This window comes from Ambystoma mexicanum, chromosome 7p (assembly GCF_040938575.1).
Source record: "Ambystoma mexicanum isolate Mex_15411 chromosome 7p, UKY_AmexF1_1, whole genome shotgun sequence".
NCBI lineage: Eukaryota > Metazoa > Chordata > Amphibia > Caudata > Ambystomatidae > Ambystoma > Ambystoma mexicanum.
This window is the reverse complement of record NC_090939.1, coordinates 81,444,098-81,469,428: the sequence shown is the minus strand read 5'-3', so window position 1 is coordinate 81,469,428 and position 25,331 is coordinate 81,444,098. Positions and strand designations below refer to the sequence as shown.

The following is a 25,331-nucleotide window of genomic DNA, read 5'->3' as shown; positions in this document are numbered from 1 at the left end:
ATATGGGAGACACAGAACACTTTAAGCAGTTAAATGAGGTTTTGAGCCTGTGTGACTCCCTCACGCCCCCGCTGGAAGGTGATAGGCCGTACACCTTTTTCTCAGCAGTACATGACTCCTTCTCGCGCATAGATCTGGTCCTGGTAAACTGGACCTTAAAGGCTCAAGTACAGGACTCCCAGGTGGCCCCAATCTCATGGTCGTTATGGTTAGAGTATCAATGGAGATCGGCGGGCCCCGGGGGGAGCTGGAGGTGTAATGACTCCCTGTTAAAGGATAAGGAAGTGCAGCAGGAACTACTCGAGGAAATCAAGGAGTACTTACTCTTGAATGACACTGGAGAGGTGGGGATCCAATCTGTCTCGGAGGGCTTGAAGCCAACTATCCGGGGAGTCCTGATAAGGATAGGCTCTAGAAAGAAAAAAGAGTGGATGTTGAAGGAGAGCTTGCTCTGTCAGAAAATAGCGCAGATACAGCCGGGGTGTACACAGGGTAAGTATGCATCTCCTAGGGAAGCAAAAGAGCTCTGGCGATATAAAACACAATTGAAGGCCATACTGACTCAGGACACAGAAAAAAACTCCTGTATCTGAAACAGAAATATCATGAGAAAGGGACAGGGCTGACAAAATCCTTGCATGGAGGCTGAGTGAGGAGAGGAAGCGGAGAGCCATTGGCACTATAAAGACTGAGAAGGGAGGGTCTGTTTATGACACCAGAAGGATTGGAAATTAATTTGCAAAGTACTATAGTAACCTCTATGCTTCAGAATGAATGGGTATGAGGCACATATAGACACATTCTTGAGGGGATACCCCCTCCTGGGGCTCCCCAAGGGAATAGTGGAGAACCTCGAGTGCCCCATAACGGTAGAGGAGGTCCTGCGGGCCATCAAGGGGATGAAGTCTGGTTCAGCGCCAGGGGAGGATGGCTTCTCGATGAAGTTTTATAAACTATTCAGGTTAATGTTAGCCCCATACCTGGTGAAGGTGTTCAAGGCATACCTGCAAGGGGAGGCCCTGCCCTCCACGATGTTGCTCGCAACGATCGTGGCCATACCTAAGAAGGGGAAGGTTCCGGGGGGCGTGGCTGCGAGGGCCATGTAGGAGGACGTGATCTGGAGGAGCTCCCGAGATCCTGTAATGATCCGGGCAAAAAAGTGCGTGATGATGGGCCGCCGACCGCTGAAAATACACATGTCGGTGTGTGAATGATTGGGCCACGCGTGGTGAACTCCTGGATGGTGCAAGAAGAACGACGGCAGAGATCTGTGCGGAAAAGATAAGGAGCGCCGGAGACGAAAGACACAAAATGGCCGACCAATGTCCGGAACAAAGGAAGAAGCAGGCCGCACGGTGACCTAGCGAAAGGGGCGTACTGAGTGCACATTTGTCACTTGTGCAAAATACAGGTCCTCTGAGTCATGTCGAATAGAACGGTGAGGCCGAAGGCGAAACAGCCCACCTTAGACGACTTCGCTAAGACGTCCCCGGGTCAAGACAATACCAAGAGCAGGGACAAGCCGTCTGCAAGCGGCATGACGACTTCGGGCGCTAACCAAGAAGTCCTGCCTGCGATTGCGGACCTAAGGGCGGCCTGGGAATCTAAACTCGAACTAGCCGTCACTGAACTGAAAACGGCACTGGACCTCAAGGACGGAGAGGTGCTTGAGGACGTTAATCTACTCCGACAGGATGTCAGGGCCTTGGTGGAGCGCACAGAGTCCCTTGAGAAGGAAGTTAGCCCGAATGCCGCGGATTGTGCCTCCCATAAGGCTGAATTGCATGCCCTGATACAAAGAGTGGGCAACTTGGAGAGCAGAGAGGAGGAGGCGGAAGGACGAGCCCGACGAAACAACATCCGTATCGTGGGCCTGCCGGAGGGATTGGAGAGCCACGATCCCACGGAATTCATTGAATCCATGCTTCTGCAAGAGATACCCGCAGGAGCCCTATCCCAAGGATTTGCAGTGGAAAGGGCACATAGAGCTCTAACAAGGAGGCCGCCGCCGGGGAACCCGCCTAGGCCGGTGATAGCCAAAATTCTTAACTACCGAGATCGGGAGAGGATATTGGAACACTTTTGTAAGGGAGAAACAATCACACGAGGAGCGGCAAACATCACAGCCTACCCGGACTACACCCTGTCTGTGCAGCGTAGCCGCATGAACTTTGGGACGGTAAAGCGGAGATTGAGAGAGGCGGGCCACAAATATATGTTACTGTATCCGGCAAAATTTAAAGTCATTCATAAACACATAACTTTGTTTTTTGAGACCCCGGAGGATGCCATGGGATGGTTCGACGCGCAAGGATGTCCCCAGGAGTCAGAAGTTCGGACGGAGAAAGAGCACGGAAGAGATAAGTGATGCACGAAGAAGATGGCGCGGCACATGGGACTTGAATATAGTTGCTTGCGCAGCCTTCAGTAAAGAAGGTCAGACTATTGCACTAGATGTTATAAGCACTGTAGTTAATGTTGAATTAACGGGAGCCTTACAGAGCGGTTCTCTCTACCCCACAACAGTTTTAGTTAAGTGGCCATTAGGGCGACTTCACCCTACTGAGCTCTGTGCATTGTTTGGTGCTTGCATGGCTAGATGTGGGGGTGCCTGAGTTCCGAGAATGCAGCTGGGCAGCAGTTGGGGTGTGTGATGTTGGGGAAGGGACAGGTGGGGGGAGGGGAGGGAAGTTGGGGATTTGCTGTGAACATAGTTATGGGGAGTTTGAGCTGGTAGGAGAAGCTACAAGCAAAGATGGAGGGCTGTATCTGTATCACGTGGGCAAAGGGGAGTCGCTACGTGGGAGGCAAGAAGACACTCATGAGCCATGGGAGACCTTAAGATCGTAACAGGGAATGTCAGGGGACTTAACAGTTACTTAAAAAGAAACAAAGTCATGTACTTAAAAAGACAGATTGATATTGCGTTGTTGCAGGAAACACATTTGACCCAGCAAAAATTGGAACTGGTGGGGAAGAAGTGGAGAGGTACTGTAGTGGGCTCTCCGTACTCTGCCTACGCTAGGGGAGTGCTCGTCTGGGTGGCACTGCAGGTTCCGCTCCAATTTACACAAGAGGTGGCGGACACGGAGGGGAGGCTGGTCATATTAAAGGCTTTGGTAGAGAATAGAGAGGTGTGCATTATAAATACGTATGCCCCCAACCAAAACACTGCGACATATTTTAGAACCCTATGTACTCATCTGGGCGCGTGTATGGGAGGAGCGGTTATCTGGGGAGGGGATTTTAACTGTGTGCTCAACCCAAAGGCAGACAGATCTGATGGGAAGATTGATAGGCCCACCCCAGCGGCCAGGGTACTGCAGACATTACTAGATGACTTTGGGCTGGCGGATGTTTGGAGACTGAAACACCCTAATGAAACACAGTACTCGCACTACTCAGCTCCGCAGCACCTGCACACGAGGCTGGATTACTTTTTTGCCACGCCAGATGTGATGAAAGAGACCACCCAAATAGAATATAGAGCGAGGGTCCTGTCGGACCACTCGCCTCTGGTGCTGACCTGGCAGCACTGCCGCCCCAGGGCGCGGATACCGACATGGCGCCTCCGGGCGGTGGCGCTCCGAGACACAGTCTTCAGGGAAGATATCAGGGATGCGATCTCACAGTACTTTGAGGTAAACACAGGCAGCGTAGACTCAGCGTGCACACTCTGGGAAGCCTTTAAGGTGGTATTGCAGGGTGCTGCTATTGCTAAGTCAAAAGGCCTACAGGGTGGGGTCCTAACTGAACTAGAGGAAGCAGAAGATAAACTGGAGCGTGAAAGCAACAGGGTGGGAGGGGACGCGGAACTTGTACTCGAGTTGCAGCAGAGGTGCGCAGAGCTTTGGGAAAGGCTCTGCAACCTTAACTACAAGAAGTATGTCGAGAGGCAACATGCAGGTGGGGATAAAACTGGCCGCTTGTTGGTGTGGTTATATAAGCGCGAAACCCCCAGGCCCCCGATTAGGACAATAAGTAGAGAAGACGGGGAGGTGGTTGACACCCAGGAAGGAGTCAACGAGGCATTCTTAGACTATTATAGAACATTATATGAGGACAGAGGAGGGGACAATCGGGAGGAGATTAGAGAAACACTAAAAGACATGGAATTACCTAAGATTAGTGATGAAGAAAGGGAGGAGCTGGACGCACCGATTACCTTAGAGGAATTAGAGGAGGTGGTGAAGCAGCTGCCCACCTGCAAGACCCCGGGCACGGACGGATTCCCTGGTGAGTTTTACAAAATATATAAAGTGGAAGTACTCCCCCCCTATGCTAGAGATTCTCAATGAGTCCTTTGAGAAGGGTCGGCTACCGGAATCGCTCAGAGAAGCGCTAATTGTGCTGCTCCCTAAGTCCAACAAGCCAGGGCATAGCTGTGGCTCCTATAGGCCGTTGTCAATGTTGAACCGGGATAGCAAGATCTTGACGGCAGTCCTGGCCAATAGGCTGCGAAGGGTCATCAGCAAACTGATACACCCGGATCAGACAGGTTATGTCCCCAACAGAAATATAACCCACAACCGCAGGCGACTCCACCGGGTGATTGAAGAGGGAAACAGGAGCGATGGGGAAATGGCGGTGGTGTCCCTAGATGCAGTCAAAGCTTTTGATTCAGTGAGGTGGCCATGGTTACTGGTGGCCCTGGCAGAATACGGGATGGGGCCGGGTTATGTTATGTGGGCAAAATTATTGTACAGTGAACCACTGGCCAGAGTACGCACAGGATCGGTGATATCTGAGAGGTGGCAACTCAGTAGAGGCACCAGACAAGGGTGCCCCTGGTCCCCAATGTTATACATTCTAGCCCTAGAGCCCCTGGCAGTGTACCTCAGACAACAATATGACATGGTCGGTATTGAGGCAGGGGGAGAGAAACACCTAATATCCTTGTATGCTGATGATTTACAACTGTATTTGAAATATCCAGAGGAAAATCTTCAGTATATCCTGGAGGTCATGGAAAAGTATGCAGAACTGTCCGGCATAGCGGTAAACCCCCAAAAATCGAGGATGTTCCCATTGGGGAGCTACATAGGAACCCCTCTGGAACGGTTGCCAGTGTTGTCCGTACCTTGGGCGGCTGATTACTTCCGCTACCTCGGAATAGATGTATATCATACGGTGGAGAGGGAACACTTGCATAACACCGAGGTGGCTGTGAAAAAAATCCGAACTAATATGAAGATTTGGGAGAATATACCATACTTGATACCCAAAAAGTTTTTTGTCAAACTGAACAGCATGTGCAGGGACTTCCTATGGCACGGCATCGCAACAGAGTGGCGCTATGGAAGCTACAGAACTTCCATGATAGAGGGGGCATTAAGCTGCCGAATTTTGTGGCCTATTATGTAGCTAGTCAGTTGCAATATGTAACCAAATGGCTCTCTGATGAAGAAACTCCTGAATCTAGGCTGTTTGGGCAGGACTGCACCCCGTTTTACCTAAAGGAGATTATCTGGGTGCCTAGACTCGAAATGAAAGAACGCCCGGGTATGCTGTTGCTTGGGTGGAAGATGTGGCACAGAGTATGCCAACTGATGGAGAACCCGTGCCCGTGTTCCCCACAGGTGCCACTAGTCGCCTTAGCTAGGGGAGACAACCAACTCAGGATGATAATCAGGACCTATTGGGAATCGGTTGGGCTGGTCACATTGGGAGACATATGGCAAGAAGGGATTATTAAAGATTTCGAAGAACTGGGAGAAGAGACAGGTTTGATGGAGGCCAATATGTCACGTATCTTAGGCTAGTACAGACTATTTGCAAAACCTGGCCAGAGACTGTACTGGCAGAAGAGCCAGACGTCCTAATGGGAACAATATATGACATATCAGAAGGAGGGCACGAGATCTCTAGACTGTATGAGATGGTGATGACGCGGGTAGGGAAGGATTTGACTCATTTGAGGCTAGACTGGGAAGCGGAGGTGGGGGCACAGATGACCGATGGAATGTGGGAACGTGCTATAGGATACCACAAGAAGGTGCCCAGAAATGCTAGATTGCAGCAGATACAGTTATACATAACGCACAGAGCCTATATGACCCCGAAGAGAATATCTAAGTTTGCAAATGCAGGAAGACAAGCATGCCCAAAATGCGATGAAGAAGATGCTGATATGATACACATGTTCTGGTCTTGCCCAGTGATTGAAGCCTTTTGGTGGGAAGTGGCACGGAAACTAGCGGATAAAGGGGTCACGCTGAACATAGATACGGCCTGGGCCTGCCTGTTGGGAGGGATTCCCAGACCACGGAATACTAAACACCTTGGGAAACTGAGGGACCTGGCATATGTGCTTGCTAAAAGAAGGATTGCCATGGGCTGGAAGCAATGCCACAAGCCACGGGTAGAGGTATGGTGGCGGGACTTGCAAAAATGGGCGGAGGCTGAAACGGTGGTGTGGCAGGAGGCATGTAGCAAGTGCGGGGAAGAAGATGTGGGTAACCTGATGGCTTGGAGAATGTTAACAACAGGACTGTTTAGCACAGTAGTGGATTCTGCAGCTTCGGAAGGAAGCGATACCCAGCAACACGCAGCGGATACAGAACGAGAAATGCAAATAAGCTCTTGAGGGGGGGGATTTGGGGAGCAGTAATGAGCGTTAATTGATGTTCACAAGTCTGTTGTAAATAATGCTGCAAGTTTGGTTGGTATTGTTTGTTTTCAAAATAAAAATCTTTTTTAAAAAAAAAGAAGGGGAAGGTTCCCGCCAGGTGTTGTTCTTACCGATCCATCTCTCTCCTAAATGGGGATGTAAAGATCCTGGCAAAAGTCTAGGGTACGAGATTTAGAGGTGGGACTACCACTTTTAGTACATTGAGATCAGGTGGGTTTCAAAAGAGGGAGTCAAGGGTCGGACAACATTCGGAAGACTATGAACCAGATTCATGGTGGCCAAAAGAAGGGGCAGGAAGCCTGCCTGGTGTCGCTGGACTGAGAAGGCCTTTGACAGGGTTGAATGGCCCTTCATGATGAAGGTCGTGACGAGGATGGGGCTGGGGACTAACTTCCTGAGATGGGTGGCAGAACATTAATAAGCCCAAGGCCAGGGTCAACGGGGGCCTCACAGAGATTTTCGTATTAACAAGAGGGACACGACAGGGGTGTCCCCTCTCTCCACTGCTTTACACCCTGGCTATAGAACCACTGGCAATTGCGATTCAAACTAATGGCCAAATCAAGGGCATATTGGGGGGAGATCAAATGCAAACTCTTGCTCTTTGCAGACAATATATTGGCTTACCTCACCAACACAGAGCACTCCCTCCCAGCACTCATGACTCAGATTTCAGAGTATGGCCGCCTCTTAAGGCTCAATATTAACATAGGGAAATCATGTATAATGCTGATACTAGAGCAGAGCCCCTCCTCGATTAGAAAAGGAGATACCAAGGCATGAGGGTCGACGAAAAGAGCATAGAGTACTTGGGTATTCAGGTGACTAAGGACTGAAAGGTGATGGTTCCAGCCAATTGTGACCCCTTTCGGGCACACCTGATGGCTGACTTGAAGAGATGGGACCCCCTCATACTGAACTGGTGGGGTAGGAGGACCTCAATAAAGATGAATATGCTCCTCAGACTGCTAGATCTGTTCACAGCTATCCCGAGACACCTCCCGGAGAAGCTTTTCTTAGAAGTAACAGGAGAGCTCTGTAGATTTATCTGGAAAATTAAGACGCCTAGGCTAAACATGATGACTGACACTTCCAAAGGATAAGGGGGGATCTGGGTTCCATGACATCCGCCTCTACTACAAGACAGCCCAAGTTAGGGTAATGCTTCAACACATGCGGGATGACCTGAGGACATATTGGACTTACTTGGAGGACTTGGTGGTACACCCGCTGAAGGTGAGAGACTATTTTTGGTCCCCAATCAGGTCCATACTGGAACGCCTAAGGGGCCACCCCAGTCTGGGGGTGTTTTGGTCAATCTGGCATGTATCCAAGGGCACTCATGGACACACAACATGGCCCTTTGTCCTCCTTATGGGGGCCCTCATTTGATTTTGGGCACCAGGGGCTAGCCTTCTCACAGACATGGGCAGATAAGGTCCTTGAACGGATAGGACAACTATTTAAGGATGGAGTCTTCCTGGAATTATTAGCTGTTCAGAAAGTGCTGGGAAGGGACTCGATCTCAGTGTTCGAATATCTCTGCATCAAGGGTATATTAACGGACCCATAGTGGGGAAGATCATTGTTGAGAGAGTTAACAGCAGTAGAAAAGGTCATGGACTTACTTATCAACCACAAGAAAGGGTATCCTGTCAAAGTTGTATAAAGCTATGAATGAGATGCGTCTACAGGGGAGACAGACATTCCAGAAGTACTCGGGAGACCTGGTGGGGGAGGAGATCTCGGAGGAGGACTAGACACGAATGTACAAAGTCGCCTTCCAGGGTGGATGGTTCATCTCCACGATAGAACACAACTTTAAAATGTTGATGAGCTGGCACAGGGATCCCCTGAGGCTGTCCAGGATGTTTGCGGGAGCCTCTCCCATGTTCCGCAGGGGTTGTGGACTGAGGGGGTCTCTGGCCCACATGTGGTGGTGGTGTTCCAAGGTGCATCTGTTTTGGAACGAGGTGTTGAGCTGAATGGAAGAGGTCACCGGAATACGATTGGGCTTCGACCAACTGCAGATTCTTTTGGAGATCCCGCAAAAGGACAGGGAAGAATGCAGGCTCCTCAAGATGTGGGAAGCAATGTTGATGGCAGGGCGACTGGCCATAGCCAGTGCTGTGCAAGTGAAATGCTGCCATCGAAAGACGTCTGGGAGGGGAAAGTACATAATATGATGATAATGGAGAGGCTGACAGCGGCAGTGAACGATGGGATGAGTGAGTTTCAAGTGTTGCTCAAGTGGGGACTGGATGAAGGGAACCTTGTGGGTAGAGTAAGCAAATTAGTGTTTTTTGAATCCGGAAGGAGAGGGGAGAGGCTCCGGCGGGAACCGACAAAGGTCAAATACAGACACAATGAGGATCGAGTCTCTGAGACACTGGATAGGGGGAAACAACACCACTGAAAAAGTTTGATTGTGAGGGGGGTAGTTCAGATGTAGATTAAGTGGGGGGGTTGGTAGGGGTGCAAGGCCAAGCCTTCTGATCGTATTGTGCTCAGTGTTTGGAATCCCTGTGTTTGAAATGTCTTGTCCTCTTAACGAATGCAAATAAAAATAAAGTTTAAAAAAAGAAAAATGCCTCAGCCTCTGAGGTGGTTACAGACAGAACTCCAGAGGATGCACTTTCTTCCTCTTCATCCTCAACATTAGCCAGTGGCAGCAATTCCATTACTGGTGCTTGGTCCAGCCCGTGCTCCACTACCAGGACCACTTGTTAGGATAGGCACAACCTTATTCTTTTCAAAAATCAAGAAGTTTTACAATTAACTCTGCTTTAATGCCAGAGACTGTCAAGCCCCTGTCAACAGATAACTTTTTCAAGCAATCCACTTTGGAGGAACCTAAGTAGTGGAAGTGATTGCTTCCATGCTAACTCTTACAGTAGGTGATTGTTACTACAAGGTAATCAAAAATTATAGTGTTTTTATTTAAGTATGATCTGGACACACCACCAGTGCTCTACACTGTGGTACCCAATACTGATCCTTTTCACAAAACACCCAGATGTTATGTGGAGAGTGTCATCACACTGCTGCCACCAATCTGTTAGGACTGATTTTCTATACTCTGGCCTGGTGGACAGATGTATAGAAGGCCAACCTATATTGTCACAGGGACAATGCTGGGGAGCTGTAGCCAAACCAATTCAGGTAGCAGTGGCAGGCGGTCTAGGCTAAATTCTTCAGAGGTGGTGATCTTGTAAAGGGTCCACAATGAGTTAACACAATGGGAATCATAGATTACACTTAGACAGGGTGTATACATATACAATTTTCATTTATTGGCAAAACACACTATAAAAAATGACTACTAGCAAGTAGTTATCACACAACACTAGTAATAATAGATTACATCTATACATTCACTTAGCAGAGGACATAATATACATCACAGACTCCGGCAAAGGAAAGGTAAGGTAAGGTTATATTATGCACTTATAGGTCCACAGAGAATGATCCCTAACTCAAAATGTCCAGCCCTAAATTGGCAGGGGCCTATTGCCAAATAGTTCAGGTAAAGTTCCACAGATTCCTTGAAGCAGGAACAAATGCAGGCAGGGTCTCTGGGGCCCAGTGAATGGTTCTAATTGTCAGAGTACACGTTATACTAGCTAACAGAAGCAGCCTCAAATTTCAGAAGTCTTAGCACAAGCAAGTAATGGCAAAACCAATATTGTTAGAATAAAGATTATTATAAGCCCATATGCCTATAATGGGAGTTTAGGGGTAGGTTAGAATCACTGTAACTTTCCCCCAACACTCTGTTTCATCCCTAGACTTGGTAGGACAAAGGAAGAGGGCCTGAGGTTGCTTTTCCCAACAATAGTGACAGTCCTCGATTCGCAAGGGATTGCAGGTTCTAGCTGATCTCCGGTTGGTGTCTTTCACTGTTGCAAGGACTCTTGAATGAAGAATGCAGAAAAACCCGATGCAGGACCCCTCTCAGGACTGGACTCGAGTCAGGTAAGAGAGTTTGGACGGTGGTCACCGCAGCATGGCAACGCAAAGGTACTCCACTGCCACGGTCAGACTTTCCCTCCCATCTTGGGTCCCCTTGATACTAGAACGCCGACATTTCACAGGGGTGAGCCTGGAGGGCAAGCCAGGGATCCCCAAAGATCGAGGTCGAAACTCAAAACGGTGATGTCGGCAGTACGGTAGTCCAAACTCAGAGCTGGTCAGCCACAGGACAGTCCTGTGGCACTTCCGAAGGCTCTTCTTTGCAGGGTACCGAGCAGACGTAGGGGAATGGATGTTCCCTCCACTCCCAGGGTTGCATCTTCTTCGTAGGACTGCTAAAGATCTTCAGCAAGACAGGGCTCCTCCAGGACAGCAGCAGAAGTTGGTAGGCAGGCCTCCTTCCGACGGGTCTCCAGTTTCTTCCCAGGTCTCACAGCTGGATAGAAGTCTTGGCTCCTTCAGATTTCTCCAGGATCTCTGAGGAATGGGTCCAGGGGTCCTCTTCGTATCCTAAAAGCCAGGTAAGAGCAGCTGCCCTCACTAGCCAAAGACAGGACTAGCCCACACACACACACACCCCAGCAGTGGTCCAATCAAGACCACTGGCAGGAACACTGATGCATATGACAGAAACCGGTTTGTGGATTGGGACCAGACTTTCCCAGCCCACATCCTGCCAGCAAACACACAGCCCTCAAGTAGCCCTCCAAAAGCTTCTTCTTTCATGGGCACTGGAAGTCCTTATAAGGATTTTCCGGGCCTCTCAGGCCAAGAAGAAGGCTAAAGAACAAGATGGCAAAAGGACAAGCGAAACATCTCGTGGCACGACCATGTTTGACCAGTAGCCACAGTTAGTAGCCAAACGCAGTAAGGCTTAAACGAAAAGTCCCAAAAAGTGGAAAGAGTCACTGCTGCCATCAGCTTATCCTTCCACTAAGAGCAGCAGCTAGTGGTCTGACCATGTCTCTGCACTCACTGCGATAAGGTCCGTTCCTGACTTCCTAGTCTCGTTCCTTTCGGCTCATTGGCTCTTAGTCCCTGGTAGGTGTATTCGTTTTTGGCATGGTCTCATCAGTGGTTTCCCCTGGGTTTTGGGTTCTAGGGTAGGCGCTCAAGGAATGTGTTGGCTTCATCTGGGGTGGTAAAGAACAGTGTCTGCCCTTCATGTTCCACTCGTAGTTTGGCTGGGAACATCATGGCATAACAAATGCCCTTCTCTCGCATCCTCTTCTTCACACCTATATGAGTTCTGCGTGACGCTTGGACCTTATCGGAAACATCTGGAAAGAGCTTTATCGTGTCACCTTTGTATGTGAGGGTCCCCTACACTCTCGCCTTCTGGAGCGCCAGGTCTCTATCCCGATAATTCAGCATTCTTGCAATAATTGGTTGCGCTGGGGCTCCGAGTATCGGTTTCCTGCCACCGGGTATTCTGTGTGCTTTTTCCACTACAAAGATGGTTGAGAAGCCATCCAGGCCCAATGCATCCTCAGGATGTCCTCCACCATGGGTTCCATGTTTCTCTGGTACGCAGCTTCAGAAATGCCTATTATCTGCAGATTATTTCTCCTGGATCTCGATCCCAAGTCATCTTGTCTCTCTGTTAGTTCTTTCAGTGCTCTCTTCACTTGTTGCATTTCGCTGGATGTCAATGTCGCTTCGTCCTCTACTGTTGAGATCCTTCCCTCCGCTTTATCCAATCTTGCTCCATGTTTGTCCAGGCGGACTTGCATGTGATCCACCTTACATGTTAACGTGTTCATCTTCCGTTCGAGGGACTGTATACTGATCTGTAGTTTGTTGAACATCTTTTATATCATGAAATGGCATTGAGGTGTCTTGTGCTGACTGTTGGTTGCATCGTTCTTGGGGGTCCATAGTCTTGTTATCCTTGGGCTGAGAAGAGGTCTCGAAGTGGAGCTTGGTTTGCTGCTTCCCACCCTTATTTGCCTTGGCCATCCTCCACTCTGCTGTTCTTCAGTTACGTCTCTTTCCCGCTGGGGATTGGGTTCCTATTTAGTCTGTTTGCCTGTTCCCGGTGAATGTGTGTTAATTTCCATGAGGTGGTCTAGTCCAGTAGTGGCAATGGCTCAGAAGTGCGTAGTGCCTGCTGTGGTGGTCACCGCGCTCTCCTCTGATCCAGCGGTTGTATCCATATCCAGTGGTGCAGAGGTATGTTGGCCCTGTGGGCTGTGCTCTGTCCTATGTTACTGGTGTGCTGTAGTGCGTCGACACTCCCTCGGGTCCGTGGGAGGCAAGGATCCTCTGTGCTGTGGGATCGATGCCCCTAAACAGTGGGACACGATGACTTCTCTGGGTTATTTGACTGAGTGTGCTCCCAGTGCAGGGCTTGGGAAGATTCCGCCGCCCGCTTTCCAGCAGACCCAGTTTGGGGCATTCTCAGGGCCCCCAGCCATTGTCGTACTTGACAGACACTCTCATCCACTTAACCTGCACGTGCTTTGTTGCCCTGGTGGCTTGCCGTTGCAGAGCCCCTTGATGTTTAGTCTACTCGAGTTGGCACCTTGCTCCTGCCGTATGATTTCAGGCCAATGTGAGCAGATGAGTGGGTGTTTTGGCCCAGGGCTGAGTTGTCTTTCAGTTGTCCTGTTTAAATCAACTGCTAGCCATGTGTTACTGTCACGTGTCTCCCCTGGTTGGCTCTGGGTATACTTCCATTATGGTGCGCAGTTTTATGGGCATTCTGTGTCCTGTTGTGGGCTGGGAGAGTACCCTCTCCACGGGGGGAGGCTGCCTACCACCCCCGCTACAACTGGTGTCTGCCACATTCCCACAGGGGGCCTGGCCCGGATTGCCGCTTCTTAGGGCTGACTAGCGCCGCACATACCTCTGCCTTCGGGCCTGTTGTCACACCGGGCTGGATTCCTGCTGTGTCGTGTCAGTGCTCCCTGTTAGAGGTATGGGGATCTCCCTCAATCCCTCCTGTGGGCGACGGCGGATCTTGGTTCCTCCTCACCTTGCCTCAGTGGCCCTCTGCCCTGACCGATGGACCGCCTAGTCTCCAGATGCCTTCCAGTGGCCAGCAATCCCAGCAGTCTTTGTCGCTAGGCCGCCAGGAATGCCGCTCCTCCGGAGATGAGAGAGACCCCGGCGGTGAGATGCATCCCCGGCCATCCTCTCTGCCACGGACTCTCAGATGCTGGTGGGGCGGACCTCCTCAGGACAGAACAGGTCTCCCATGCCGTTGTTGCTCGCTTGGGTCTCCTGTCCCGCTCCTGGGGAAATTGGGCGCAACGGTCAGGTGTCCGCTCGGTGTTCCCTGATTTGTTTTGCATTGGCTTTGGCGTATCTCCTCGTATGCAGGCCTGCGTGCCCAGGACTTTTCTTTGGTTTGGCTACTCAGGCGTCCTCGTTTCACGCTGTGTCACTTTGCGGGGCTCGCCTTGTGCTCGTGGTTCCATTTACTCCACTCGGATCTCCATAACACGGGGCTCCGGATTTTAGCTAGTTGTGCTCGATACCTTCAGAGAGCCAGTCACTTTCTTAAAATGTAGCGTTTGGCCAGAGACACGGCCAGATCTTTCCCTGATACTGTAGTGTTGCAGAGAGCTCAGGGCTTGCAGCCATCTTGGTCGGGCTCTCTAGCGCCCCCTCCAGCTTATCCTTTTAGCACACCTAGTGTAACCAAAAATCCTCTGAGTGTTAGTCTAGGGGTCCATAAAGATGGAAAGAAAGGTGCAGTAAAGAGAAATCTTTCCTAACACCAGTGTATATGCGCAGCATGAGTGTAGATGTATGTGCACTGGGAGGATGTGTGTGCATTTTGTATGTGATGTGTGAGGGTGTGTTCTCAGTGTTTGGGTATATGTGCAATGCATGAGTGTACAGTGTATTGATATATATATATATATAAAGTACGGGCATTATTGCTTTGTGAGAGTATGTGTACATTGTGTGTTTTAGACAGTGTGAGTATGTGTTGGGTGAGCTTGTAGCTGCCGTGCGAGATGTGCATACAACGTGGGGCCGCTGGTGGGCAGTGTCGGGGTACATGAGTAGAAAAAGCATGTACCTTTCATCAACTGACAGACAGTAACCACGCCCCTACCCGAAGTCCCACCCCCCTGAGTGGTCCGTGCTAACAGAAGTCCCTCCCTACCGGATGTCCCTGTGCTGTAGTGACGTCATGCGAGGTGTTCCTGAAGTGCAGCCCTAGGAAAGGGCGTTTTCCGGAAGTGATAGGGGTGGTGTTTGCTGTGATTTTGGGGGGCTAGGTGTGGCCCAGCAGAGATTGTGACATCACAGGCATGTCCCTGAAGTTTCCCCTAGCGCCTAACCTAGTAGTGACATCACGCGGTGTGTTCCAGAAGTGCAGCCCTAGGAAAGGCCGTTTCCCGGCAGTGATGTCGTGGAGTGAGCTATGATTTTGGGGCTAGATGTGGCCCCAGCAGGGATTGTGACATCACAGGCATGTCCCTGTATTTTCCCCTAGCGCCTAACTTAATAATGACATCATGCACTGTGTTCGGAAGGGCAGCCCTAGTAAAGGGCGTTTCCTGGCAGTGATGTCTTGGGGTGAGCTATGATTTTGGGGCTAGGCGTGGCCCAGCAGGGATTGTGACATCCCGAATGTGTCAAGGTCCAGGGCTCTGGGAGATGATGTAGGTATGTAGTTGTTATGTCAGGGGGCAGGCCTGGGGGCGTTGTGGGGGTGATGTAGTTATGCTCCCTCCCATAGGGGCGGAGTGAGGTGTGTATATAGAGGAGCAGCTCTGGAGAGAGGTACACAGTGCTGCTGGAGATTGGCTGTACTATTTGCATAACGCTAGCAATACCCTGAATCATGAAGCGTTACAGCTACTACTCTAAGAATACCATAGGGAAAGACGCTTGCAACATTGCTGAAAAGTCTGATAGTCTTAGAAGTCTGACAATAACAAATCCTATAGCTGATGAGGAATCGCGATGCCCCGCTGGTAGTGGGATGGAGTATGCGGATGAGTTGAGCCAGGGCATTTTTTTTAATGAATCTTGGTGATATGACACCTCCTGATTCCTACCTGTTTAAAGATGCTGATGGTGTAGAGACTGGTATAATGGATGCAGACTATACAAAGGCCGATCTGAAGACTATGGACGAATCTATGAAGACTTTTGAAGAGCCCTTGTATGCGGACCTAGGGGTTCTGGAGGAACTGTTTCCAGAGGTGGACATGACCCCGGAGTTGGAAACAAGTCCTGATGAAGATAGGCTGTTTGTGGAGGCAGCTGATGCTGTAGGGGCCATATTGCCTACGGATGCTGCTGTTGCTATGGAGGCGGAAGCAGATGGACCTGTTCTGTGTAATTTGGTATGTAGGAAAAGGGTGTGTTTGTGTGAACTATGTGTAATAATATATATTGAAGAGTTACATTTCTTTCTTTTTTGAATTGCAGGAAACGGCAGATAAAGTTGACGGCGCTGAAAGTCAGCGGTCTTCATTCAATACCGTCAATTTTTACTGTGTGTGCTGTTCAGAAATGATCGAAAGTCCAGCAACACAAGCCCGTAATAAGTGTAAGAAGTGTGTTTGTTTAAAACGTTTTGAAAGTTCTGATGAAGAAGAAGAAGAAACTATGGGCCTCATTACGAGTCCGGGGGTAACCGCGGCGGTAAAACCGCCTGGTTACCGCCGGACTGGTATTACCATTCCGCCTCCGTGATTCCCGGATTTACCGGGGCATTACAACCTCGGTTTTCTGGGAATCACGGAGGCGGAATGGTGTTAATCCCCATTCCCATCGAGTCCTATGGGACTCGATGGGAATGGGGATCATGGAAACACCGGCAGCATCTCGTAATGCTGCCGGTGTTTCCTCGTCCGCCTGTAGGCGGGCGGTGTTAAACCCGCAGGCGGGAACATCACCTCCCGCCTGCAGGAGTCGGGATCAGGCGGTCCGGAAACAACAGTGGCGGCGGGTTTACCGCCACCGTTATTTCCGGACCGCCTGAGTTTTAATGAGGCCCTATGACTTTTTTGGAAACCTCAACTGTTCAGGCTTTTGCAGCCTGTGTAGTGAAAGTATGCTTGAAGCGTGATTATTACCGCTAGTGCTAGGGACATAAATGCAATGACCCGCAACAGGATGCTCATGACTGTTTACTTCCAAATTATCAGAAATATACCATTGTCGCAATCCTGACAAATAAATGAGACCTTTGCAAATGGCTGGTCCTGTGGTTTTTAGAAACAGGGTAGCCCGTTTAATGGATAAAGGTTTTTGTGACCTATACACTTTTGGGAATCCCCTGAAGCCTTGTGTAGCATGCCGGAAACTGTTTTAAAGAGAGAAGAAATATCCAGATTTTGCTTCTCATATGTGAATATTTGTTTCTAGGATAAGATTTCTGAAGGGCCAGCAAGGCGTGTGGATCATAAACTGAAACCTGGCCGTGTATGTGTGGAAAAACTGTTATATGTTATGCTGAAAGAGCAGATATCGGAAATTGCCCCAGATACCCTGAAATATCTACAGATACCTACCCCCTGACCAGAGCCTTTTGTAAAAGTTTGATGTGTATAGGTAACACATGTACCAACACTTGGCTCCCTGTATTGGATAAATACTGGCATCTGTACAAATATGATATGGGTTCTTTATACCTACACCCTAGAGCGGTATTCCAGCAGCTTTTGGAGCAATTGGATGAACATTACTTTAGCATTAAAGGATACGTTTTACAGGACCGTGAATTGTATGAACTTTTAAATGCCTCAAGTGTTTTATGCATACAGAGTTATATGCAGGGGGGATCGGGAGATTTTGCATAACACCATTTATAACGCTGCAGGAAAAAATATCACAAAGGGTGACGTTGTGTCAGACGCTATATGTATAAGAGTTGTAATAAAATCATCTTTCACCCATTACGTCTCTGTTTATTTTTTGAAGTGCTACTGCATTCAACAGCTCTTATTGAAGCATGCATGAAAGCTATTATGATGAAAGCGGCCTTGGCAGTTATGAGGGTGTTGATGCTCTTTATAAAAAACTACAACATGACAAGAAACCCATCACGCGCGGAGCTGTTAAGGAATGGTTATCTGGTGAAGAGGCATATAGTCTTCATAAAAATGCTAGAAAACGTTTTAACCCTTTAAGTGCCATGGGTTTTTACCCCCCCACCGCCCCCCCAGTGCCAAGGCCTTTTTTGGTGATTTCGGTATGTCGCCATTCAATGCCTTTTAATGCTTTTGTTATATGAGATATCACGGCCAAATTTGGCCCCTTTTTCTCCCACATGTAGGCGATCGTAATACCACCCAGGAATCCTAGGATGCTGTACGGGGGGTCAGAGAAAATAACCAAAAAGGGCAAAAATGTTGTGTTTTTTAAAACAAAAATGACAATAAAATGATGTACAAAGCCACCTGTGGTTTTTTCCTTGTAAGAGCTAGAAAAATGGTTTGCTGTGCTGGATTCCCCAATCACCTGGCTTTCAAGAACAGATTGTGTGGAAACTAACAAAAATTATTTTGATGTGGTTATCAACTGTTTTGTGACAGGTAGGCGATTTTGGCCATTTTTGCCAATCGGACATGCATGGACGGAATGGAAGAAAAGGGTAGGAAAGCCAAATTGGAGGACAGAAAGGCATACATTTCTGAAAAGTAGAAACAATTCCAAGTTTAAAAAGGGGTGATTTGCGCAGGTCGGGCAACAACTAGGTAGGGGAAAATGCCATATTTTGGGGAAAAAGCGGGAAAATGACGGAAAAAAAGGTATGTGGTGGACATGGTTGGCTTGGTATGGCAATGGCTTCTATGAATTTTGAGAAAAACAATGCTCCGCTACATTCCCCCGACTCTTGCAGTTAGGAAAACACACATTTATGTAGTGTTTCACAAAACAAGCAAAACCACAAGCCAAACACTGAGCCATGGTACACAGTAGATTTATGCTTACGGCCTGGACAGACGTATTTAGCATGAGTAAATCAGGAAAACCAATGTGGTGAGGAATGCCAAGCATACATTTTTGAAAGAGCATAGGCAGACCTTTTCAAGGGTAGGTGACTTGTGCAGGTTACAAAAGTGTATGGTGCCTAAAGCAGCGACTAAATGGAGGGCACATTTGGAAAATGAAAGGGTTGTGTGACAAAGGGCACCAGCAAATGTGTTGAAATGTTATGAAAACCCACAGAAAACCATGAAAACCGTCTGAAAATATCGTGAAATTCAGCTGTCGGAAAAGACTTGGGGTTAGGGGTCTTTTAGACTTTCCCCTTGGCGCCCAGGTAGGTGCACCCACACATGTGAGGTACCGTTTTCATTGGGACACCTGTGGGAACGCAGGACGGTAGGCCATGCATTGTTGGTGGCGTGTTTCGGTGGGTGAAATGTGCAGAAATTGGGATTTTTTTGCCACATTTCGGACTTTGCTCGGGTTTCTGGGTAATAAATTCTGGGCTGATTTGCACATGTCAGACCTCTGTACATTCCCATGGGAAATGCATGGGGTTTCCTGTTTTCCTTGCTGGCTTCGACACCCTAGGCACAAATCTGTAGGTTGCCCACATGAACAAAATGTGCTGTGCCGAAAGGCTTGGGGTTACCAGTGGGTTACCCTTTTCCTTTTGCGCCCGGTAGGTGCACCCACACATGTGAGGTACCGTTTTCATCGGGACAACTGTGTAAACGCGGGATGGTGGGCCCTAACCATAGAATAATAAAAAAACAGTACTCCCATAAAGTTGCAGCTGCTCGCGTAGAAAAAGCTGTAAACAAAACAAAAAACATGTGTTACCTATGGTCACACCAGCAAAATGTAGCCCTCCCCTGGGGGCAGATAAGGGGGGGGGCTGTCCTGCACTCCTCCCTGGGCTCAGGCGTCCCTTCCTAGGAACAGATATCTGGGCCCAGGGAGGGCTGCATGACATGGCCCCCACTCCACTGCAGGTGGGGGTCACCACCCCGTCCCATTAGAAAATTCGCCATTGCTTTGGGGTGCCCTACAGCCCCCCCCTAAAATGTGTTCCATCATTTTCACTTTTTTTCCTTTGGTAACCAAACTCCCCTTTGGCGCACATTGGTGTGCCAATCTGGCCCCAGGGTGCCCAAACCTTAATGCCCCACCCACTGGGGGGCCTGTCCCACAATTTTTGGTGGCCCGCTCACCCCAAATGGGTGGCAGGGGCACCGCATGCAGGCCTCCCTGGGCCTCCTACAAACGGCTGCCTGAGGTACACCCTACCTCCATTTGGGGTGGGGGGGAGAGGGCCACCAAAAATTGTGGGACAGGCCCCCAGTGGGTGGGGCGGTAAGTACCAATGTGCCCCTCTGTGCCAAGGCAAGGGGTCATTATGACTTTGCTATTAGCACCATGGCTGCCTCCAAAGTCGTGCCCGGGTTCTCAGAATGGGGACTTACCGGGTCATTCCAACCTTGGAGGACCCGGTAAGTCCCCATTCTGAAAACCATTCCCCATTCCCATTGGAGCTACCATAGGGTTCAATGGGAATGGGGAAGGAGCTAATAACGGGCCTGCAAATAGCGGGCCCATTATTAGCTCGCTGATCCCGCTAAAGGCGGCTGGTAAAACCAGCTGGCCTTAGTGGGACCCACTATGGGACCTCAGAATGTGGCGGTAAGGGGTTAACGGCACTGGCATCCTTACTGGTACCGTTAACCCCTTACCGCCCGCCTCGTAATGATGACCTGTGGCTAGAAGAGAGGCCAAATTTACCATCAAGCGTGAAGGTTCTAATGAACTGTGACATGCTGGCTTTCCTCAACAAGCTTTGTTAGAGGCTATCAATAAAAGTTTTGCAAACATTGAACGCTATTCGGATATATAGTTGTTTCTGGATAAGGCGCAGAGAAAAGTATTTCTAAAATCGACAGATCTTACCACCGAATTTATATGTACTGGGAGACTTCTTAGGGTGTTGGGAACCATTCAACATGTAAAACGTACTAAAGATTTGGACAGAACACGTGCTGATATTGATGGGGGCTTTTACAGCCTTATGATCTACAGTGATATAGTAGAATATCAAAGGGTTGGTGACTCCTACGCTCCCTAATGAGAACAGCCCAGGTGAAAGGTGAAAATAATGGCATTGTTTAAATACTATATATTAAACCTGATTATATACCGGTTTCTAAGAGTCATTTTGACACCATCAATATACAGATAAGGGATGATCAGGAGGAGTTGGGGTCATTTAAATACGGGAAGGTCCTAGTGAAACTACACCTCCGTCCTAAGAGAGAGAAAGACTATTAAAACATGGTATTTATGAAAATCTATGGGGAGCCGTACGTTTATAAAGATTATTACCGTCGACAAGCTGGTTATGGCAATCAACCTTACTTTCAAGGGGCGCCTGTTATTTATGGAGCGGGTTCAGGAAGTATATTTAGAAGTCTCTTTTGAAGGGCTATGCCATTTCTACGAAAGAGGTTTGAATTAGCCAAACCACACGTCAAAACAGCAGCTACAAATATTGCTAAGGATGTGGTGCAACTAACCACTGCAATAGGGTTCTGGTCTGGTTTATGTGAAAAAAAAAACACAACAAAAGAAAAATGAAAACATTGCACAGATGGTAGCCTTCAGGGCCACATAAAAAAAACCAGGATCAGCAATGAAAACCGTTCAGAAGAGAAAACGAACTCGCAAGAACAGATCGACCAAGGAAAATAAAACTAGCCCCGGCATCAATATTTTCTAAAACATCGGGTTTATCCATTGTGAGTCAGGGGATGTGTCAAATCTGAACTCTATCTGCTTGCCGTACCCCCGACACAAACTAGCATCGAAAACAGTTTTTTCATGGAAGTGGCTCCCCTTGCTGCACTATATCCGCTAGCGTCAATAGAGTTTTATATATCAGGCTCAACAGAGATGTACCTGGATTTAAATGACACGTTACTTTACCTCACTTGTAAAATAACAAAGGCCGATGGGTCAGCTATCCCCGCAACGGCTAAAGTTGCTACGATTGCTTACCCCGTGGCCACCCTCTTTAATCAGGTGGATATTACTGTAGGCGATCGCCTGATTACGCAGAGTGACAACTTGTACGCCTATAGGGCCTATATAGAAAGCATTTTGAACTACAGCAATGACACTTTGGACACTCAATTTACAGCAGGGCTTTTCTATAAGGACACAGCAGGCCATATGGAGGATTATGCTCTAGATGGGGCTAATGCCGGCTTTATAAAAAGAGGGGCACATGCCACAGGGAGCAGAAATTTTGATTTACTAGGCCGTCTACACTCTGATCTATTTTTCCAGGAGAAACAAATGGTGAACGGCATTTATCTGAAAATTAAACTTTCTAGAAATAAAGATGCTTTATGCCTCAACAGCGATGATGCTGAAGCTTACAAGCTGAGCATAGTATCAGCTAGTTTATTTATTAAAAGGGTGAATGTGTCACCCACGGTCATATTAGCTCACGCTGATGCTCTACAAGTATCAAACTTAAAATATCCGCTGGTGCGGACATCTTTGAACATTTTCAGTGTTCCAGTGGGTAGCCGTGTTGCCAGTCAAGATAAATTATTCCTTGGGCAGTTACCGAAAATAATCATCATTGTTTTCGTGGACAACACTGCTTTTTCTGGGGCTTACGCCAGCAACCCTTTTAATTTTAAACATTCCAACATCAACTATGCTGCTCTTTTTAAAGACGGGGTTGTTATACCATCTAAAGCCTACAGCCCCAGTTTTCAACAAAAAAATACAATTAGGGAGTATTTGGGACTTGTCTCCATCAGCGGTAAACACTTGATAAAGGCTTTGTGATACACTGTGATGATTATGATGGGGATTATACTCTGCTAGCTTTTGATTTGAGACCTGATAATACATCAACCGGACATTATAATCTGATTAGGAATGGTAATCTGCACATCGAGGTACGCTTTGCTGCAAATTTACCCAACACTGTGAATCTAATTATTATGGCTCTATTTGACTCGGTCATGGAACTCAACAATCAACGACAAGTATTGTAATTGATACTTATCAGATCAAACGTTTGCTAAGTAAAGACAAAAACGCTAAGAAAACATTCAAGGGTGTGTATTCATGTGATAACCTTCCAAGAGGCACAACTAATAAACGACCCATTAGTCTTGTGGTGAATACAGATCCCCAAGATCAGGAAGGCACCCATTGGATAGGTATGTTTATAAACAAGGATACAATAACCGTCTTTGATAGGCTGGGGTGTTTCACAAGCCACCCCATATACAGAGGCGCAATCCTGGACTATGTGATGGATATAGCCCCCGTCATACATTATAACAGAACACCTCTGCAACATCCTGAAGCCATCACGTGTGGACAGTACTTGTGTTACTTTGTATCTAACAGGTCTGAGAAACACTCTCTGATGCGGGTTATGCAGACCTATTCATTGGACCTCCGGTAAAATGTCATGGTTACTGCTTTTGTGAATAAGAACAGCTTTCGCAGACCCCTGTAAAGGATTTTGATCGTTGGCAAACATTTACCCTTGTTCCTAAACCTTAAAATTGTGTACACCTATAAATTTTTTTATTGAAAGTCTTTTTTGTCTTATTTTTCATTTATTTAATATTTTATAAGCATGCGTAGTTAGACATGATTGAAATGATTAGACGTAACGCGTTTGTAAGTATGAATAATGTTTTTATCTTAATTATAGCCCTTTTTTAACAGAATGGAAAGCTAATCTTATAAAAAAAACATATACATGTATATACATATTTTACAAGGGCTAAAGAATTTGTTAAAGAAAAAATAGGTTACACGTTAAACCAAGCGGCGTGTTTGCTGGATTTCTTTTTTTTTCTTTTTTAATTGACATTTCAGATGATTCAATAGCCGCTGTTAAGGGTTTGATCTCAGAGTCTTTTAAATTTTCCAGCAGTTTGCGATGTCCCATATTTCCAATTAAGGTTGCGGGCAGGTTTACATCGGCTGCTGCTTGCATAAACAGGTGCCACCCTCGAGGTTTTGTGTGTCTTCCAAAAGCCTGAGGATTGGTAATGCTGCGAACTAAATCATGAACATTTGATCCTTTAACAACCGTTACTTTATAAACAAATTCTCCCTTGTTGTTCCATGTTGCCACATTTATTTTTTTTTCACTCCCCATTTTGTTCAGCAAAAGTTCTGCATTTTTCCGATAACGGGGTTAATAGTGTCCAAAACTTCCATCACAATAGGATCCGTGGCAGGGGTAGATAGGGAGGGTTTAGAGTTAATTGCAGGGTTTTCGGGGGGCATGTACAATGTCAGCTTATTTTTCTCATTTTTGGCCTGTCTAAAGTATGTTAAGTATTTTTGTTGAATAGAGCCCCACCTTAACATAGTCTGATAAATCATGTTGTTTTAGGACCTCTTGCATTTCAGAGTCAAGCCTTAAAGTGGCTGATTTTTAGATAACTGTTTCTTCCCGATTCGGAGTACTTATACCCTCAAGCTGGGGTTTGTCAACCAAATACATCTTTTGGGCATGCTCCATTAACCACCCCCTAAAAGCCTAGCAATCAGAGGCAATGCAAAACCTAGTAGCATGCCTATAAAACCCCCAGATTGTTTAAAGGTTTTCTTTTGGTTTTTATAGACGCCCTCTTGTTACTCTGCTTTTTATGGGGGCGTTTTCTCTTTTTTAAGGCGCCTAGCTGCTGGGTGGATAACGGAACGTTACCCTTTATAGTGTTGAAAGCAATCTCCGATATAGCCGATACTAGATCATCAGAGGCTGAGCACAAAATGGCCTTTCGTTGCTGGGGTGGAGCTGTTACTAGCATTTTAAGAAGAGCAAAGTTCCTACGTATACGGGCCGTCATGGTAGCTGGTCATCGTCGCCAATGAGGAAAGATTGGTTTTCACCAGGGTTTTCTAGACGTCTTTTATACATAAACCACTGGTATATCCGGAGGGAAAAGACCAGCCCTCAATCTGTAGTCTTCTAAAGAGTTTGTTTTTAGATTCACCAAGAGGTAACCGTTAGGTTTTAAGGTAGCGTCTTCAAAAGCCTCATAAAAAAAGTGCGTTACCCGGGTACATTTGTCTCGCTAGGACGGTTAGTTGGTGTTTATCTCTAGGGTTTTTAAACAGAACTATATAACTGGCGTTTAATGTTATCGAGCGGTTGCCCTTTCCATGGTAGAATACATTTTGAACAATGTTACAAATGCTAAGGTTCCGATGATGTGAATATTGTGTAAATGCTTTTTTGAGCTGCGAGCTATGGCCTCCCTCTATCGTGAGAGCATCCACAATAATCATATTAAAAAGGTTTAGTGGTACCAAGCGGTCGTCATTCAAAGAATCTGGTAAGCCCTCCACAAACTTCAGATTTGGAATTTTAGATGCCAATTCATTATACAAGGGCTGCCAGCAAGAAACAAACCAGATCACATTTTCAGGAATCGTATTCATAACAGAGGGTGCATTTTCTAAAAGCTGTTTAATAAAATAGCTCTTACCACAGTTAGAAGGGCCCGCTAAAATGCATGAAAAAGGGTGTTGTAACCGGGTATCCATTGTACACGATGTTCCCTTTTCAATAACCATACGGTAATGTCTTGTAATTAGCAGTGAGCACACGCTTATCAAATACTGCCCTCAAGGTTTTTTGTAGCGTTTCACTGCTAATCTCCCATTGTTTCTTCTTGCGCACTATTGATGGTTGTTGAACTGTGATATTTCTGGTTATAATGTTAAAGAGTACTCCTGCACTAGCTCCTTTAAACTGTCAAAATAAATGTTTATACTG

At 47.4% G+C, this 25,331-nt stretch overlaps 1 protein-coding gene across 1 annotated transcript; it reads left to right on the top strand.

Annotated features, from left to right (window-relative positions):
- Positions 1-21,454: 21,454 nt before the first annotated feature.
- On the top strand, positions 21,455-22,363 carry LOC138525908 (uncharacterized protein F54H12.2-like). Its single transcript, XM_069636195.1, has one exon. The coding sequence runs from the start codon at positions 21,455-21,457 to the stop codon at positions 22,361-22,363; it is 909 nt and encodes a 302-aa protein (XP_069492296.1).
- The last annotated feature ends 2,968 nt before the right edge of the window (positions 22,364-25,331 follow it).

Excerpts from the sequence above, each read along its gene's own strand:
- LOC138525908 (XM_069636195.1), top strand. The coding sequence starts at position 21,455 with ATGTACCTGGATTTAAATGACACGTTACTTTACCTCACTTGTAAAATA.